The sequence below is a fragment of the Bos taurus genome, chromosome 26 (assembly GCF_002263795.3).
Source record: "Bos taurus isolate L1 Dominette 01449 registration number 42190680 breed Hereford chromosome 26, ARS-UCD2.0, whole genome shotgun sequence".
Classification (NCBI taxonomy): Eukaryota; Metazoa; Chordata; class Mammalia; order Artiodactyla; family Bovidae; genus Bos; species Bos taurus.
Window position 1 is genome coordinate 42,450,319 of NC_037353.1, and position 19,836 is coordinate 42,470,154.

At 51.2% G+C, this 19,836-nt stretch overlaps 1 protein-coding gene across 1 annotated transcript in view; it reads left to right on the forward strand.

Moving 5' to 3' along the window:
• Positions 1-19,836, forward strand: part of DMBT1 (deleted in malignant brain tumors 1) — a 101,836-nt gene that overhangs the window by 59,936 nt on the left and 22,064 nt on the right. The window contains exons 42-51 of the mRNA XM_059882093.1: positions 9,971-9,997; positions 13,472-13,504; positions 14,299-14,325; positions 14,921-14,953; positions 15,742-15,768; positions 16,366-16,398; positions 17,187-17,213; positions 17,810-17,842; positions 18,631-18,657; positions 19,254-19,286. Coding sequence (XP_059738076.1) covers positions 9,971-9,997; positions 13,472-13,504; positions 14,299-14,325; positions 14,921-14,953; positions 15,742-15,768; positions 16,366-16,398; positions 17,187-17,213; positions 17,810-17,842; positions 18,631-18,657; positions 19,254-19,286 — 300 coding nt within the window. The remainder of the gene's footprint in view (positions 1-9,970; positions 9,998-13,471; positions 13,505-14,298; positions 14,326-14,920; positions 14,954-15,741; positions 15,769-16,365; positions 16,399-17,186; positions 17,214-17,809; positions 17,843-18,630; positions 18,658-19,253; positions 19,287-19,836) is intronic.

Consider the following 19,836-nt stretch of genomic DNA (forward strand, 5'->3'; position numbering starts at 1 on the left):
GGACTCTGGAGGCTGTTCAGTGACCCGCTGGGTCCTCAGGACCAGGGCTGTCACTCAGCTGTCCCTGGAGAACCTCTGATCCCCTGGCACCTCCTGCTGCCTGCGCCTGTTCAGAGCTGCTGTGGGGTGGAGAGGATTATGTCCTGTGATCACTTCTATGAAATAAGTGTCCCAGTCATGCCAAGCAGAACTGTCAGCATTGTAGAACTATGACCGAATAGCAGCCCTACAGAGGTTTATCTCTTAAATAATCCTTCATGTTCAGAGCGATTCCCCAAATGATCTTTATGACACAAGGAAAATATCTGGTTCTAGTATGTTTTGGATGTGGTGTGTCTCTAACCCCTTTTGTCTGGTCAGTGTAAATTGGTATAATCAAGTCTCTGAGAAGTCCTGAAGTAAGGAGAATGATTTTACTTTCTCCATCAAACTCTTGAGAATGGAATTAAAAAATGATCCAGCAATATCCTAAATCAGTTGGTTTTCTTTCTAGATTGGCTGTCCCCAACAACTACACCCACTCAGAGTAAGTATCACATTTTCCACCTGACCCGCAGGCCTTGGGTTTCCTCTCCCCAGGCTTGGCTGCTGGTCTACCGGGCTGCAGTCAGGGTGCTCACTCTCTAATAAGTCACCTCTCCTGACTGTATGCCACATGATTACCCCAGCTGATGTCCTAACCCAGGAGGGGCTGGGCCTCTCTCCAGGCTCTTCTTTGTCCTTTACTCGTCTGACCAGGATGAGATTCCTACATCTAGTCAGTCTCTAGATGATGCGACCACCTGTTTATGTCCAACTCCTTGCCTGGGACACTAGTCGGGGGTCAGAGCAGACTGGATGGACCTCTGCTTCACTGCTGAGCTTGGTGTGTCACCAGCAAAGGCTCCCAACAGCCTGATTCTGAGTTGCCACTGAACACCGCTCCCTACCCCACCCTGCTTCCAGAATTTCCTCTGCATGCTCACGCTTCCCTCCTCCCCACCGGGCTCCCCTACAGCAGCAGCAGCTTTCAGCCTGCCCCTCCCCATGATCCATTCTCTCAGTGATGGTCGTCTTCAGCCAATGGCAAGGTCAATCCCTCACATCGAGGAGGGACATCCAGTTTGTAGGAGTGAAATTGCCCAGATTTGCTGTTGTTTGTGAAGAACGATATGCGAGATTGATGTTTCCTATTCAGCTCCTGGTGCAACTCCTAGGCCGCCCTTTTCTGGCCGTGAAGGGGCCGGGCACTCAGCATCTCTCAGGAAACTGATGGGTTCATTGCAGCCATTGTGGATGCTGAAGCTGATCATGCTACCTCTTTTCTTGCAGCACCAGGAGTCAACTTCTTCCACTCCAGGTGAGCCCCAGCAGCCCCACCCAGCCAAATCCTCTCTGGGATTCCACCTCTCAGGTTTCCAATAGAAGAGCAGCCTCCTCCTGAAGAGTCATTTCCCTCCGAGGACTCTGGAGGCTGTTCAGTGACCCGCTGGGTCCTCAGGACCAGGGCTGTCACTCAGCTGTCCCTGGAGGAACCTCTGATCCCCTGGCACCTCCTGCTGCCTGCGCCTGTTCAGAGCTGCTGTGGGGTGAGAGGATTATGTCCTGTGATCAATTCTATGAAAATAAGTGTCCCAGTCATGCCAAGCAGAACTGTCAGCATTGTAGAACTATGACCGAATAGCAGCCCTACAGAGGTTTATCTCTTAAATAATCCTTCATGTTCAGAGCGATTCCCAAATGATCTTTATGACACAAGGAAAATATCTGGTTCAAGTATGTTGGATGTGGTGTGTCTCTAACCCTTTTGTCTGGTCAGTGTAAATTGGTATAATCAAGTCTCTGAGAAGTTCCCTGAAGTAAGGAGAATGATTTACTTTCTCCATCAAACTCTTGAGAATGGAATTAAAAAATGATCCAGCAAATATCCTAAAATCACTTGGTTTTCTTTCTAGATTGGCTGTCCCCAACAACTACACCCACTCAGAGTAAGTATCACATTTTCCACCTGACCCGCAGGCCTTGGTTTCCTCTCCCCAGGCTTGGCTGCTGGTCTCCGGGCTGCAGTCAGGGTGCTCACTCTCTAATAAGTCCACCTCTCCTGACTGTATGCCACATGATTACCCCAGCTGATGTCCTAACCCCAGGAGGGCTGGGCCTCTCTCCAGGCTCTTCTTTGTCCTTTACTCGTCTGACCAGGATGAGATTCCTACATCTAGTCAGTCTCTAGATGATGCTGACCACCTGTTTATGTCCAACTCCTTGCCTGGGACACTAGTCGGGGGTCAGAGCAGACTGGATGGACTCTGCTTCACTGCTGAGCTTGGTGTGTCACCAGCAAAGGCTCCCAACAGCCTGATTCTGAGTTGCCACTGAACCACCGCTCCCTACCCCACCCTGCTTCCAGATATTTCCTCTGCATGCTCACGCTTCCCTCCTCCCCACCGGGCTCCCACAGCAGCAGCAGCTTCAGCCTGCCCCTCCCCATGATCCATTCTCTCAGTGATGGTCGTCTTCAGCCAATGGCAAGGTCAATCCCTCACATCGAGGAGGGGACATCCAGTTTGTAAGAGTGAAATTGCCAGATTTGCTGTTGTTTTGGAAGAACGATATGCGAGATTGATGTTTCCTATTCAGCTCCTGGGTGCAACTCCTAGGCCGCCCTTTTCTGGCCGTGAAGGGGCCGGGCACTCAGCATCTCTCAGGAAACTGATGGGTTCATTGCAGCCCATTGTGGATGCTGAAGCTGATCATGCTACCTCTTTTCTTGCAGCACCAGGAGTCAACTTCTCCACTCCAGGTGAGCCCCAGCAGCCCCACCCAGCCAAATCCTCTCTGGGATTCCACCTCTCAGGATTCCAATAGAAGAGCAGCCTCCTCCTGAAGAGTCATTTCCCTCCGAGGACTCTGGAGGCTGTTCAGTGACCCGCTGGGTCCTCAGGACCAGGGCTGTCACTCAGCTGTCCCTGGAGGAACCTCTGATCCCCTGGCACCTCCTGCTGCCTGCGCCTGTTCAGAGCTGCTGTGGGGTGGAGAGGATTATGTCCTGTGATCACTTCTATGAAAATAAGTGTCCCAGTCATGCCAAGCAGAACTGTCAGCATTGTAGAACTATGACCGAATAGCAGCCCTACAGAGGTTTATCTCTTAAATAATCCTTCATGTTCAGAGCGATTCCCCAAATGATCTTTATGACACAAGGAAAATATCTGGTTCTAGTATGTTTGGATGTGGTGTGTCTCTAACCCCTTTTGTCTGGTCAGTGTAAATTGGTATAATCAAGTCTCTGAGAAGTCCTGAAGTAAGGAGAATGATTTACTTTCTCCATCAAACTCTTGAGAATGGAATTAAAAAATGATCCAGCAATATCCTAAAATCACTTGGTTTTCTTTCTAGATTGGCTGTCCCCAACAACTACACCCACTCAGAGTAAGTATCACATTTTCCACCTGACCCGCAGGCCTTGGGTTTCCTCTCCCCAGGCTTGGCTGCTGGTCTCCGGGCTGCAGTCAGGGTGCTCACTCTCTAATAAGTCCACCTCTCCTGACTGTATGCCACATGATTACCCCAGCTGATGTCCTAACCCCAGGAGGGCTGGGCCTCTCTCCAGGCTCTTCTTTGTCCTTTACTCGTCTGACCAGGATGAGATTCCTACATCTAGTCAGTCTCTAGATGATGCTGACCACCTGTTTATGTCCAACTCCTTGCCTGGGACACTAGTCGGGGGTCAGAGCAGACTGGATGGACTCTGCTTCACTGCTGAGCTTGGTGTGTCACCAGCAAAGGCTCCCAACAGCCTGATTCTGAGTTGCCACTGAACCACCGCTCCCTACCCCACCCTGCTTCCAGATATTTCCTCTGCATGCTCACGCTTCCCTCCTCCCACCGGGCTCCCTACAGCAGCAGCAGCTTCAGCCTGCCCCTCCCCATGATCCATTCTCTCAGTGATGGTCGTCTTCAGCCAATGGCAAGGTCAATCCCTCACATCGAGGAGGGGACATCCAGTTTGTAAGAGTGAAATTGCCCAGATTTGCTGATGTTTGTGAAGAACGATATGCGAGATTGATGTTTCCTATTCAGCTCCTGGGTGCAACTCCTAGGCCGCCCTTTTCTGGCCGTGAAGGGGCGGGCACTCAGCATCTCTCAGGAAACTGATGGGTTCATTGCAGCCCATTGTGGATGCTGAAGCTGATCATGCTACCTCTTTTCTTGCAGCACCAGGAGTCAACTTCTCCACTCCAGGTGAGCCCGGCAGCCCCACCCAGCCAGGTTTGTCTCTGGCATTCCACCTCTCAGGTTTCCAGAAAGAGAAGAGCAGACTCTACCTGGGAGTCATTTCTCTCCGAGGACTCGAATCGGTTCAGTGACCAGCCGAGTCCCCAGGACCAGGGCTGTCACTCAGCTGTCCCTGGAGAGACCTCTGTCCCCTGCACCTCCTGCTGCCTGTGCCTGTTCAGTGAGAGAGAGAGAGGATTGGGTTCCTCTGATCATTTCTATGAAAATAAGTGTCCCACTCATGCCATGCAGAACTGTGGCCATTTTCAAAACAGACGGAGTAGCAGCCTTACAGAGCTTTCTCTGCTAAATGCTCCTTCACATTGAGAGTAACCACAAATGATCTTTCCTGCTGCTGCTGCTAAGTCGCTTCAGTCGTGTCCGACTCTGTGCTACCCCATAGACGGCCACCCACCAGGCTCCCCCCTCCCTGGGATTCTGCATGCAAGAACACTGGAGTGGGTTGCCATTTTTAGGGCCACTTGAAAACATCTGGTGCCAAAATTGGAAGGTGTGCTTCTGTGCACGCCAGTCCTTTGGCCAGTCTCCGAGTAGGTGGAATGGTCAAGGCACTGAGAAGTCCTGCAGGAAGGAAAGGACTTCCTGAGGCACTCACCCAGAAGACGACCGCTGGTCACAACACCCCCGGAGACCCACCACAATGGGATGTTCCTCTCTCTCTGCTCTGGCAGGCTCCTTTTCAAGTTGTGGTGGCTTCTTTCAGTGCCAGTGGGAACTTTTCTAGCCCATCCTACCAGGATACTACCCCAACAACGCCGACTGTGTCTGGGAAATACAAGTGAACCCCGGCTACCTCATAAACCTGGCTTCGACAGTCTGCAGTAAGTAACCCCAGGCCACTTGGAGAAGGAGGCATCTTCCACGACCACCCTGTGGTTTGGGTTGGGTCCTGGCCAGGAGGCTTTCCCTCTCAGGTACCATGGACTACTTTCAGGTTTCTCTGGTCCCCACTGTGTCACAGCAAAGGCTCCAACAGCCTGATTCTGAGTTGCCATGACCACCGCTCCCTACCCCACCTGCTTCCAGATATTTCCTCTGCATGCTCACGCTTCCCTCCTCCCCACCGGGCTCCCTACAGCAGCAGCAGCTTCAGCCTGCCCCTCCCCATGATCCATTCTCTCAGTGATGGTCGTCTTCAGCCAATGGCAAGGTCAATCCCTCACATCGAGGAGGGGACATCCAGTTGTAAGAGTGAAAATTGCCCAGATTTGCTGTTGTTTGTGAAGAACGATATGCGAGATTGATTTTCCTATTCAGCTCCTGGGTGCAACTCTAGGCCGCCCTTTTCTGGCCGTGAAGGGGCCGGGCACTCAGCATCTCTCAGGAAACTGATGGGTTCATTGCAGCCCATTGTGGATGCTGAAGCTGATCATGCTACCTCTTTTCTTGCAGCACCAGGAGTCAACTTCTCCACTCCAGGTGAGCCCAGCACCCCACCCAAGCCAAATCCTCTCTGGGATTCCACCTCTCAGGATTCCAATAGAAGAGCAGCCTCCTCCTGAAGAGTCATTTCCCTCCGAGGACTCTGGAGGCTGTTCAGTGACCCGCTGGGTCCTCAGGACCAGGGCTGTCACTCAGCTGTCCTGGAGGAACCTCTGATCCCCTGGCACCTCCTGCTGCCTGCGCCTGTTCAGAGCTGCTGTGGGGTGGAGAGGATTATGTCCTGTGATACTTCTATGAAAATAAGTGTCCCAGTCATGCCAAGCAGAACTGTCAGCATTGTAGAACTATGACCGAATAGCAGCCCTACGAGGTTTATCTCTTAAATAATCCTTCATGTTCAGAGCGATTCCCCAATGATCTTTATGACACAAGGAAAATATCTGGTTCTAGTATGTTTGGATGTGGTGTGTCTCTAACCCCTTTTGTCTGGTCAGTGTAAATTGGTATAATCAAGTCTCTGAGAAGTCCTGAAGTAAGGAGAATGATTTACTTTCTCATCAAACTCTTGAGAATGGAATTAAAAAATGATCCAGCATATCCTAAAATCACTTGGTTTTCTTTCTAGATTGGCTTTTCCCAACAACTCAACCCACTCAGAGAAGTATCACATTTTCCACCTGACCCGCAGGCCTTGGGTTTCCTCTCCCCAGGCTTGGCTGCTGGTCTCCGGCTGCAGTCAGGGTGCTCACTCTCTAATAAGTCCACCTCTCCTGACTGTATGCCACATGATTACCCCAGCTGATGTCCTAACCCCAGGAGGGCTGGGCCCTCTCCAGGCTCTTCTTTGTCCTTTACTCGTCTGAACCAGGATGAGATTCCTACATCTAGTCAGTCTCTTAGATGATGCTGACCACCTGTTTATGTCCAACTCCTTGCCTGGGACACTAGTCGCGGGGTCAGAGCAGACTGGATGGACTCTGCTTCACTGCTGAGCTTGTGTGTGTCACCAGCAAAGGCTCCCAACAGCCTGATTCTGAGTTGCACTGAACCACCGCTCCCTACCCCACCTGCTTCCAGATATTTCCTCTGCATGCTACGGCTTCCCTCTCCCCACGGGCTCCCTACAGCAGCAGCAGCTTCAGCCTGCCCCTCCCATGATCCATTCTCTCAGTGATGGTCGTCTTCAGCCAATGGCAGGTCAATCCCTCACATCGAGGAAGGGACATCCAGTTTGTAAGAGTGAAATTGCCCAGATTTGCTGTTGTTTGGAAGAACGATATGCGAGATTGATGTTTCCTATTCAGCTCCTGGGTGCAACTCCTAGGCCGCCCTTTTCTGGCCGTGAAGGGCCGGGCACTCACGCATCTCTCAGGAAACTGATGGGTTCATTGCAGCCCATTGTGGATGCTGAAGCTGATCATGCTACCTCTTTTCTTGCAGCACCAGAGTCAACTTCTTCCACTCCAGGTGAGCCCCAGCAGCCCCACCCAGCCAAAATCCTCTCTGGGATTCCACCTCTCAGGTTCCAATAGAAGAGCAGCCTCCTCCTGACCGAGTCATTTCCCTCCGAGGACTCTGGAGGCTGTTCAGTGACCCGCTGGGTCCTCAGGACCAGGGCTGTCACTCTAGCTGTCCCGGAGGAACCTCTGATCCCCTGGCACCGCTGCTGCCTGCGCCTGTTCAGAGCTGCTGTGGGGTGGAGGGATTATGTCCTGTGATCACTTCTATGAAATAAGTGTTCCCAGTCATGCCAAGGCAGAACTGTCAGCATTGTAGAACTTGACCGAAAGCAGCCCTACAGAGGTTTATCTCTTAAATAATCCTTCATGTTCAGAGCGATTCCCAAATGATCTTTTGACACAAGGAAAATATCTGGTTCTAGTATGTTTGGATGTGGTGTGTCTCTAACCCCTTTTGTCTGGTCAGTGTAAATTGGTATAATCAAGTCTCTAGAGTCCTGAAGTAAGGAGAATGATTTACTTTCTCCATCAAACTCTTGAGAATGGAATTAAAAAATGATCCAGCAATATCCTAAAATCACTTGGTTTTCTTTCTAGATTGGCTGTCCCCAACAACTACACCCACTCAGAGTAAGTATCACATTTTCCACCTGACCCGCAGGCCTTGGGTTTCCTCTCCCAGGCTTGGCTGCTGGTCTCCGGGCTGCAGTCAGGTGCTCACTCTCTAATAAGTCCACCTCTCCTGATGTATCCACATGATTACCCCAGCTGATGTCCTAACCCCAGGAGGGCTGGGCCTCTCTCCAGGCTCTTCTTTGTCCTTTACTCGTCTGACCAGGATGAGATTCCTACATCTAGTCAGTCTCTAGATGATGCTGACCACCTGTTTATGTCCAACTCCTTGCTGGGACACTAGTCGGGGGTCAGAGCAGACTGGATGGACTCTGCTTCACTGCTGACTTGTGTGTTCACCAGCAAAAGGCTCCAACAGCCTGAGTTCTGAGTTGCCACTGAACCACCGCTCCCTCCCCACCCTGCTTCCAGATATTTCCTCTGCATGCTCACGCTTCCCTCCTCCCCACCGGGCTCCCTACAGCAGCAGCAGCTTCAGCCTGCCCCTCCCATGATCCATTCTCTCAGTGATGGTCGTCTTCAGCCAATGGCAAGGTCAATCCCTCACATCGAGGAGGGACATCCAGTTTGTAAGAGTGAAATTGCCCAGATTTGCTGTTGTTTGTGAAGAACGATAATGCGAGATTGATGTTTCCTATTCAGCTCCTGGGTGCAACTCCTAGGCCGCCCTTTTCTGGCCGTGAAGGGGCCGGGCACTCAGCATCTCTCAGGAAACTGATGGGTTCATTGCAGCCCATTGTGTGATGCTGAAGCTGATCATGCTACCTCTTTTCTTGCAGCACCAGGAGTCAACTTCTCCACTCCAGTGAGCCCCAGCAGCCCCACCCAGCCAAATCCTCTCTGGGATTCCACCTCTCAGGATTCCAATAGAAGAGCAGCCTCCTCCTGAAGAAGTCATTTCCCTCCGAGGACTCTGGAGGCTGTTCAGGGACCCGCTGGGTCCTCAGGACCAGGGCTGTCACTCAGCTGTCCTGGAGGAACCTCTGACCTCAACCCTGGCACCTCCTGCTGCCTGCGCCTGTTCAGAGCTGCTGTGGGGTGGAGAGGATTATGTCTGTGGATCACTTCTATGAAAATAAGTGTCCCAGTCATGCCAAGCAGAACTGTCAGCATTGTAGAACTATGACCGAATAGCAGCCCTACAGAGGTTTATCTCTTAAATAATCCTTCATTTTCAGAGCGATTCCCCAAATGATCTTTATGACACAAGGAAAATATCTGGTTCTAGTATGTTTTGGATGTGGTGTGTCTCTAACCCCTTTTGTCTGGTCAGTGTAAATTGGTATAAATCAAGTCTCTGAGAAGTCCTGAAGTAAGGAGATGATATTTACTTTCTCCATCAAACTCTTGAGAATGGAATTAAAAAATGATCCAGGCAATATCCTAAAATCATTGGTTTTCTTTCTAGATTGGCTGTCCCAACAACTACACCCACTCAGAGTAAGTATCACATTTTCCACCTGACCCGCAGGCCTTGGGTTTTCCTCTCCCAGGCTTGGCTGCTGGTCTCCGGGCTGCAGTCAGGGTGCTCACTCTCTAATAAGTCACCTCTCCTGACTGTATGCCACATGATTACCCCAAGCTGATGTCCTAACCCCAGAGGGGCTGGGCTCTCTCAGGGCTCTCTTTGTCCTTTACTCGTCTGACCAGGATGAGATTCCTACATCTAGTCAGTCTCTAGATGATGCTGACCACCTGTTTTTGTCCAACTCCTTGCCTGGGACACTAGTCGGGGGTCAAGAGCAGACTGGATGGACTCTGCTTCACTGCAGCTGGTGTGTCACCAGCAAAGGCTCCCAACAGCCTGATTCTGAGTTGCCACTGAACCACCGCTCCCTACCCCACCCTGCTTCCAGATATTTCCTCTGCATGCTCACGCTTCCCTCCTCCCCACCGGCTCCCTACAGCAGCAGCAGCTTCAGCTGCCCCTCCCATGATCCATTCTCTCAGTGATGGTCGTCTTCAGCCAATGCAAGGTCAATCCCTCACATCGAGGAGGGACATCCAGTTTGTAAGAGTGAAATTGCCCAGATTTGCTGTTGTTTGTGAAGAACGATATGCGAGATTGATGTTTCCTATTCAGCTCCTGGGTGCAACTCCTAGGCCGCCCTTTTCTGGCCGTGAAGGGGCCGGGCACTCAGCATCTCTCAGGAAACTGATGGGTTCATTGCAGCCCATTGTGGATGCTGAAGCTGATCATGCTACCTCTTTTCTTGCAGCACCAGGAGTCAACTTCTCCACTCCAGGTGAGCCCCAGCAGCCCCACCCCAGCCAAATCCTCTCGGGATTCCACCTCTCAGGTTTCCAATAGAAGAGCAGCCTCCTCCTGAAGAGTCATTTCCCTCCGAGGACTCTGGAGGCTGTTCAGTGACCCGCTGGGTCCTCAGGACCAGGGCTGTGCACTCAGCTGTCCTGGAGAAACCTCTGATCCCCTGGCACCTCCTGCTGCCTGCGCCTGTTCAGAGCTGCTGTGGGGTGAGAGGATTATGTCCTGTGATCAATTCTATGAAAATAAGTGTCCCAGTCATGCCAAGCAGAACTGTCAGCATTGTAGAACTATGACGAATAGCAGCCCCTACAGAGTTTATCTCTTAAATAATCCTTCATGTTCAGAGCGATTCCCCAAATGATCTTTATGACACAAGGAAAATATCTGGTTTCTAGTATGTTTGGATGTGGTGTGTCTCTAACCCCTTTTGTCTGGTCAGTGTAAATTGGTATAATCAAGTCTCTGAGAAGTCCTGAAGTAAGGAGAATGATTTACTTTCTCCATCAAACTCTTGAGAATGGAATTAAAAAATGATCCAGCAATATCCTAAAATCACTTGGTTTCTTTCTAGATTGGCTGTCCCCAACAACTACACCCACTCAGAGTAAGTATCACATTTTCCACCTGACCCGCATGCCTTGGGTTTCCTCTCCCCAGGCTTGGCTGCTGGTCTCCGGGCTGCAGTCAGGGTGCTCACTCTCTAATAAGTCCCACCTCTCCTGACTGTATGCCACATGATTACCCCAGCTGATGTCCTAACCCCAGGAGGCTGGGCCTCTCTCCAGGCTCTTCTTTGTCCTTTACTCGTCTGACCAGGATGAGATTCCTACATCTAGTCAGTCTCTAGATGATGCTGACCCTGTTTATGTCCAACTCCTTGCCTGGGACACTAGTCGGGGTCAGAGCAGACTGGATGGACTCTGCTTCACTGCTGAGCTTGGTGTGTCACCAGCAAAGGCTCCCAACAGCCTGATTCTGAGTTGCCACTGAACCACGCTCCCTACCCCACCCTGCTTCCAGATATTTCCTCTGCATGCTCACGCTTCCCTCCTCCCCACCGGGCTCCCTACAGCAGCGCAGCTTCAGCCTGCCCCTTCCCATGATCCATTCTCTCAGTGATGGTCGTCTTCAGCCAATGGCAAGGTCAATCCCTCACATCGAGGAGGGGACATTCCAGTTTGTAAAGTGAAATTGCCCAGATTTGTGTGTTTTGGAAGAACGATATGCGAGATTGATGTTTCCTATTCAGCTCCTGGGTGCAACTCCTAGGCGCCCTTTTCTGGCCCTGAAGGGCCGGGCACTCAGCATCTCTCAGGAAACTGATGGGTTCATTGCAGCCCATTGTGGATGCTGAAAGCCTGATTGATCATGCTTCCTCTTTCTTGCAGCTGCACAGATCAACTCCTCAACTCCAGGTGAGTTCCAGCACCCCCACACAGTGAGACTCCTCTCTGGGTTTCCACTTCTCACATTATAAAAGAAGAACGCCCTCTTCCTAGGGAGTCATTTCCCTCCGAGGACTCTGGAGGCTGTCCAGTGACCGACCAGTGGAATCCCCAAGACCAGGGCTGTCACTCAGCTGTCCCTGGAGGGACCTCTGGCCCCATGCCACCTCCTGCTGCCAGTGCCTGGTCAGAGCTACTATGAGGGGAGACAGGATTAGGTCCTCTGATCATTTCTTTGAAAATAAGTGTCCCAGTCATGTCATGCAGGGACTGACCACTCTAGAACCGTCATGACCAAGTAGCACGACTCGCAAATAATCTATCAGTCTAAAAAATTTTCTTCAGGTTGAAAGCAATTTCCCAAATGATCTTATCCCACAGTGATAATATCCTGCTCCTGAATCAGGGGGGATTCTATGTACTTAGCCCACGTGGTTAGTAATACTGTAGGTGGGAATAGTCAAGCTTCTGAGAAATCCTTATTAGGACGAGGATTTCCTTTCTCCATGAAAATGATGATGATAGATTTAACAATTTGGGGCGCCTCCTAAAATCACTTGTTTTTCCTCTAGGTGGCAGCCCACAAACACAACCACTCAGAGTAAGTAACACAATTTTCCACCTGACCCGCAGGCCTTGGGTTTCCTCTCCCCAGGCTTGGCTGCTGGTCTCCGGGCTGCGTCAGGGTGCTCACTCTCTATAAGTCCACCTCTCCTGACTGTATGCCACATGATTACCCAGCTGATGTCTAACCCCAGGAGGGCTGGGCCTCTCTCCAGGCTCTTCTTTGTCCTTTACTCGTCTGACCAGGATGAGATTCCTACATCTAGTCAGTCTCTAGATGATGCTGACCACCTGTTTATGTCCAACTCCTTGCCTGGGACACTAGTCGGGGGTCAGAGCAGACTGGATGGACTCTGCTTCACTGCTGAGCTTGGTTGTGTCACCAGCAAAGGCTCCCAACAGCCTGATTCTGAGTTGCCACTGAACCACCGCTCCCTACCCCACCCTGCTTCCAGTATTTCCTCTGCATGCTCACGCTTCCCTCCTCCCCACCCGGGCTCCCTACGCAGCAGCAGCTTCAGCCTGCCCTCCCCATGATCCATTCTCTCAGTGTGGTTGTCTTCAGCCAATGCAAGGTCAATCCCTCACATCGAGGAGGGGACATCCAGTTTGTAAGAGTGAAATTGCCCAGATTTGCCTGTTGTTTGTGAAGAACGATATGCGAGATTGATGTTTCCTATTCAGCTCCTGGGTGCAACTCCTAGGCCGCCCTTTTCTGGCCGTGAAGGGGCCGGGCACTCAGCATCTCTCAGGAAACTGATGGGTTCATTGCAGCCCATTGTGATGCTGAAGCTGATCATGCTACCTCTTTTCTTGCAGGCACCAAGGAGTCAACTTCTCCACTCCAGGTGAGCCCCAGCAGCCCCACCCAGCCAAATCCTCTCTGGGATTCCACCTCTCAGGTTTCAATAGAAGAGCAGCCTCCTCCTGAAGAGTCATTTCCCTCCGAGGACTCTGGAGGCTGTTCAGTGACCCGCTGGGTCCTCAGGACCAGGGCTGTCACTCAGCTGTCCCTGGAGGAACCTCTGATCCCCTGGCACCTCCTGCTGCCTGCGCCTGTTCAGAGCTGCTGTGGGGTGGAGAGGATTATGTCCTGTGATCACTTCTATGAAAATAAGTGTCCCAGTCATGCCAGCAGAACTGTCAGCATTGTAGAACTATGACCGAATAGCAGCCCTACAGAGGTTTTATCTCTTAAATAATCCTTCATGTTCAGAGCGATTCCCCAAATGATCTTTATGACACAAGGAAAATATCTGGTTCTAGTATGTTGGATGTGGTGTGTCTCTAACCCCCTTTTGTCTGGTCAGTGTAAATTGTATAATCAAGTCTCTGAGAAGTCCTGAAGTAAGGAGAATGATTTACTTTCTCCATCAAACTCTTGAGAATGGAATTAAAAAATGATCCAGCAATATCCTAAAATCACTTGGTTTTCTTTCTAGATTGGCTGTCCCCAACAACTACACCCACTCAGAGTAAGTATCACATTTTCCACCTGACCCGCAGGCCTTGGGTTTTCCTCTCCCCAGGCTTGGCTGCTGGTCTCCGGGCTGCAGTCAGGGTGCTCACTCTCTAATAAGTCCACCTCTCCTGACTGTATGCCACATGATTACCCCAGCTGATGTCCTAACCCCAGGAGGGCTGGGCCTCTCTCCAGGCTCTTCTTTGTCCTTTACTCGTCTGACCAGGATGAGATTCCTACATCTAGTCAGTCTCTAGATGATGCTGACCACCTGTTTTATGTCCAACTCCTTGCCTGGGACACTAGTCGGGGGTCAGAGCAGACTGGATGGACTCTGCTTCACTGCTGAGCTTGGTGTGTCACCAGCAAAGGCTCCCAACAGCCTGATTCTGAGTTGCCACTGAAACCACCGCTCCCTACCCCACCCTGCTTCCAGATATTTCCTCTGCATGCTCACGCTTCCCTCCTCCCCACCAGGCTCCCTACAGCAGCAGCAGCTTCAGCCTGCCCCTCCCCCATGATCCATTCTCTCAGTGATGGTCGTCTTCAGCCAATGGCAAGGGTCAATCCCTCACATCGAGGAGGGGACATCCAGTTTGTAAGAGTGAAATTGCCCCAGATTTGCTGTTGTTTGTGAAGAACGATATGCGAGATTGATGTTTCCTATTCAGCTCCTGGGTGCAACTCCTAGGCCGCCCTTTTCTGGCCGTGAAGGGGCCGGGCACTCAGCATCTCTCAGGAAACTGATGGGTTCATTGCAGCCCATTGTGGATGCTGAAGCTGATCATGCTACCTCTTTTCTTGCAGCACCAGGAGTCAACTTCTCCACTCCAGGTGAGCCCCAGCAGCCCCACCCAGCCAATCCTCTCTGGGATTCCACCTCTCAGGATTCCAATAGAAGAGCAGCCTCCTCCTGAAGAGTCATTTCCCTCCGAGGACTCTGGAGGCTGTTCAGTGACCCGCTGGGTCCTCAGGACCAGGGCTGTCACTCAGCTGTCCCTGGAGGAACCTCTGATCCCTGGCACCTCCTGCTGCCTGCGCCTGTTCAGAGCTGCTGTGGGGTGGAGAGGATTATGTCCTGTGATCACTTCTTATGAAAATAAGTGTCCCAGTCATGCCAAGCAGAACTGTCAGCATTGTAGAACTATGACCGAATAGCAGCCCTACAGAGGTTTATCTCTTAAATAATCCTTCATGTTCAGAGCGATTCCCCAAATGATCTTTATGACACAAGGAAAATATCTGGTTCTAGTATGTTTGGATGTGGTGTGTCTCTAACCCCTTTTGTCTGGTCAGTGTAAATTGGTATAATCAAGTCTCTGAGAAGTCCTGAAGTAAGGAGAATGATTTACTTTCTCCATCAAACTCTTGAGAATGGAATTAAAAAATGATCCAGCAATATCCTAAAATCACTTGGTTTTCTTTCTAGATTGGCTGTCCCCAACAACTACACCCACTCAGAGTAAGTATCACATTTTCCACCTGACCCGCAGGCCTTGGGTTTCCTCTCCCCAGGCTTGGCTGCTGGTCTCCGGGCTGCAGTCAGGGTGCTCACTCTCTAATAAGTCCACCTCTCCTGACTGTATGCCACATGATTACCCCAGCTGATGTCCTAACCCCAGGAGGGCTGGGCCTCTCTCCAGGCTCTTCTTTGTCCTTTACTCGTCTGACCAGGATGAGATTCCTACATCTAGTCAGTCTCTAGATGATGCTGACCACCTGTTTATGTCCAACTCCTTGCCTGGGACACTAGTCGGGGGTCAGAGCAGACTGGATGGACTCTGCTTCACTGCTGAGCTTGGTGTGTCACCAGCAAAGGCTCCCAACAGCCTGATTCTGAGTTGCCACTGAACCACCGCTCCCTACCCCACCCTGCTTCCAGATATTTCCTCTGCATGCTCACGCTTCCCTCCTCCCCACCGGGCTCCCTACAGCAGCAGCAGCTTCAGCCTGCCCCTCCCCATGATCCATTCTCTCAGTGATGGTCGTCTTCAGCCAATGGCAAGGTCAATCCCTCACATCGAGGAGGGGACATCCAGTTTGTAAGAGTGAAATTGCCCAGATTTGCTGTTGTTTGTGAAGAACGATATGCGAGATTGATGTTTCCTATTCAGCTCCTGGGTGCAACTCCTAGGCCGCCCTTTTCTGGCCGTGAAGGGGCCGGGCACTCAGCATCTCTCAGGAAACTGATGGGTTCATTGCAGCCCATTGTGGATGCTGAAGCTGATCATGCTACCTCTTTTCTTGCAGCACCAGGAGTCAACTTCTCCACTCCAGGTGAGCCCCAGCAGCCCCACCCAGCCAAATCCTCTCTGGGATTCCACCTCTCAGGATTCCAATAGAAGAGCAGCCTCCTCCTGAAGAGTCATTTCCCTCCGAGGACTCTGGAGGCTGTTCAGTGACCCGCTGGGTCCTCAGGACCAGGGCTGTCACTCAGCTGTCCCTGGAGGAACCTCTGATCCCCTGGCACCTCCTGCTGCCTGCGCCTGTTCAGAGCTGCTGTGGGGGTGGAGAGGATTATGTCCTGTGATCACTTCTATGAAAATAAGTGTCCCAGTCATGCCAAGCAGAACTGTCAGCATTGTAGAACTATGACCGAATAGCAGCCCTACAGAGGTTTATCTCTTAAATAATCCTTCATGTTCAGAGCGATTCCCCAAATGATCTTTATGACACAAGGAAAATATCTGGTTCTAGTATGTTTGGATGTGGTGTGTCTCTAACCCCTTTTGTCTGGTCAGTGTAAATTGGTATAATCAAGTCTCTGAGAAGTCCTGAAGTAAGGAGAATGATTTACTTTCTCCATCAAACTCTTGAGAATGGAATTAAAAAATGATCCAGCAATATCCTAAAATCACTTGGTTTTCTTTCTAGATTGGCTGTCCCCAACAACTACACCCACTCAGAGTAAGTATCACATTTTCCACCTGACCCGCAGGCCTTGGGTTTCCTCTCCCCAGGCTTGGCTGCTGGTCTCCGGGCTGCAGTCAGGGTGCTCACTCTCTAATAAGTCCACCTCTCCTGACTGTATGCCACATGATTACCCCAGCTGATGTCCTAACCCCAGGAGGGCTGGGCCTCTCTCCAGGCTCTTCTTTGTCCTTTACTCGTCTGACCAGGATGAGATTCCTACATCTAGTCAGTCTCTAGATGATGCTGACCACCTGTTTATGTCCAACTCCTTGCCTGGGACACTAGTCGGGGGTCAGAGCAGACTGGATGGACTCTGCTTCACTGCTGAGCTTGGTGTGTCACCAGCAAAGGCTCCCAACAGCCTGATTCTGAGTTGCCACTGAACCACCGCTCCCTACCCCACCCTGCTTCCAGATATTTCCTCTGCATGCTCACGCTTCCCTCCTCCCCACCGGGCTCCCTACAGCAGCAGCAGCTTCAGCCTGCCCCTCCCCATGATCCATTCTCTCAGTGATGGTCGTCTTCAGCCAATGGCAAGGTCAATCCCTCACATCGAGGAGGGGACATCCAGTTTGTAAGAGTGAAATTGCCCAGATTTGCTGTTGTTTGTGAAGAACGATATGCGAGATTGATGTTTCCTATTCAGCTCCTGGGTGCAACTCCTAGGCCGCCCTTTTCTGGCCGTGAAGGGGCCGGGCACTCAGCATCTCTCAGGAAACTGATGGGTTCATTGCAGCCCATTGTGGATGCTGAAGCTGATCATGCTACCTCTTTTCTTGCAGCACCAGGAGTCAACTTCTCCACTCCAGGTGAGCCCCAGCAGCCCCACCCAGCCAAATCCTCTCTGGGATTCCACCTCTCAGGATTCCAATAGAAGAGCAGCCTCCTCCTGAAGAGTCATTTCCCTCCGAGGACTCTGGAGGCTGTTCAGTGACCCGCTGGGTCCTCAGGACCAGGGCTGTCACTCAGCTGTCCCTGGAGGAACCTCTGATCCCCTGGCACCTCCTGCTGCCTGCGCCTGTTCAGAGCTGCTGTGGGGTGGAGAGGATTATGTCCTGTGATCACTTCTATGAAAATAAGTGTCCCAGTCATGCCAAGCAGAACTGTCAGCATTGTAGAACTATGACCGAATAGCAGCCCTACAGAGGTTTATCTCTTAAATAATCCTTCATGTTCAGAGCGATTCCCCAAATGATCTTTATGACACAAGGAAAATATCTGGTTCTAGTATGTTTGGATGTGGTGTGTCTCTAACCCCTTTTGTCTGGTCAGTGTAAATTGGTATAATCAAGTCTCTGAGAAGTCCTGAAGTAAGGAGAATGATTTACTTTCTCCATCAAACTCTTGAGAATGGAATTAAAAAATGATCCAGCAATATCCTAAAATCACTTGGTTTTCTTTCTAGATTGGCTGTCCCCAACAACTACACCCACTCAGAGTAAGTATCACATTTTCCACCTGACCCGCAGGCCTTGGGTTTCCTCTCCCCAGGCTTGGCTGCTGGTCTCCGGGCTGCAGTCAGGGTGCTCACTCTCTAATAAGTCCACCTCTCCTGACTGTATGCCACATGATTACCCCAGCTGATGTCCTAACCCCAGGAGGGCTGGGCCTCTCTCCAGGCTCTTCTTTGTCCTTTACTCGTCTGACCAGGATGAGATTCCTACATCTAGTCAGTCTCTAGATGATGCTGACCACCTGTTTATGTCCAACTCCTTGCCTGGGACACTAGTCGGGGGTCAGAGCAGACTGGATGGACTCTGCTTCACTGCTGAGCTTGGTGTGTCACCAGCAAAGGCTCCCAACAGCCTGATTCTGAGTTGCCACTGAACCACCGCTCCCTACCCCACTCTGCTTCCAGATATTTCCTCTGCATGCTCACGCTTCCCTCCTCCCCACCGGGCTCCCTACAGCAGCAGCAGCTTCAGCCTGCCCCTCCCCATGATCCATTCTCTCAGTGATGGTCGTCTTCAGCCAATGGCAAGGTCAATCCCTCACATCGAGGAGGGGACATCCAGTTTGTAAGAGTGAAATTGCCCAGATTTGCTGTTGTTTGTGAAGAACGATATGCGAGATTGATGTTTCCTATTCAGCTCCTGGGTGCAACTCCTAGGCCGCCCTTTTCTGGCCGTGAAGGGGCCGGGCACTCAGCATCTCTCAGGAAACTGATGGGTTCATTGCAGCCCATTGTGGATGCTGAAGCTGATCATGCTACCTCTTTTCTTGCAGCACCAGGAGTCAACTTCTCCACTCCAGGTGAGCCCCAGCAGCCCCACCCAGCCAAATCCTCTCTGGGATTCCACCTCTCAGGTTTCCAATAGAAGAGCAGCCTCCTCCTGAAGAGTCATTTCCCTCCGAGGACTCTGGAGGCTGTTCAGTGACCCGCTGGGTCCTCAGGACCAGGGCTGTCACTCAGCTGTCCCTGGAGGAACCTCTGATCCCCTGGCACCTCCTGCTGCCTGCGCCTGTTCAGAGCTGCTGTGGGGTGGAGAGGATTATGTCCTGTGATCACTTCTATGAAAATAAGTGTCCCAGTCATGCCAAGCAGAACTGTCAGCATTGTAGAACTATGACCGAATAGCAGCCCTACAGAGGTTTATCTCTTAAATAATCCTTCATGTTCAGAGCGATTCCCCAAATGATCTTTATGACACAAGGAAAATATCTGGTTCTAGTATGTTTGGATGTGGTGTGTCTCTAACCCCTTTTGTCTGGTCAGTGTAAATTGGTATAATCAAGTCTCTGAGAAGTCCTGAAGTAAGGAGAATGATTTACTTTCTCCATCAAACTCTTGAGAATGGAATTAAAAAATGATCCAGCAATATCCTAAAATCACTTGGTTTTCTTTCTAGATTGGCTGTCCCCAACAACTACACCCACTCAGAGTAAGTATCACATTTTCCACCTGACCCGCAGGCCTTGGGTTTCCTCTCCCCAGGCTTGGCTGCTGGTCTCCGGGCTGCAGTCAGGGTGCTCACTCTCTAATAAGTCCACCTCTCCTGACTGTATGCCACATGATTACCCCAGCTGATGTCCTAACCCCAGGAGGGCTGGGCCTCTCTCCAGGCTCTTCTTTGTCCTTTACTCGTCTGACCAGGATGAGATTCCTACATCTAGTCAGTCTCTAGATGATGCTGACCACCTGTTTATGTCCAACTCCTTGCCTGGGACACTAGTCGGGGGTCAGAGCAGACTGGATGGACTCTGCTTCACTGCTGAGCTTGGTGTGTCACCAGCAAAGGCTCCCAACAGCCTGATTCTGAGTTGCCACTGAACCACCGCTCCCTACCCCACCCTGCTTCCAGATATTTCCTCTGCATGCTCACGCTTCCCTCCTCCCCACCGGGCTCCCTACAGCAGCAGCAGCTTCAGCCTGCCCCTCCCCATGATCCATTCTCTCAGTGATGGTCGTCTTCAGCCAATGGCAAGGTCAAT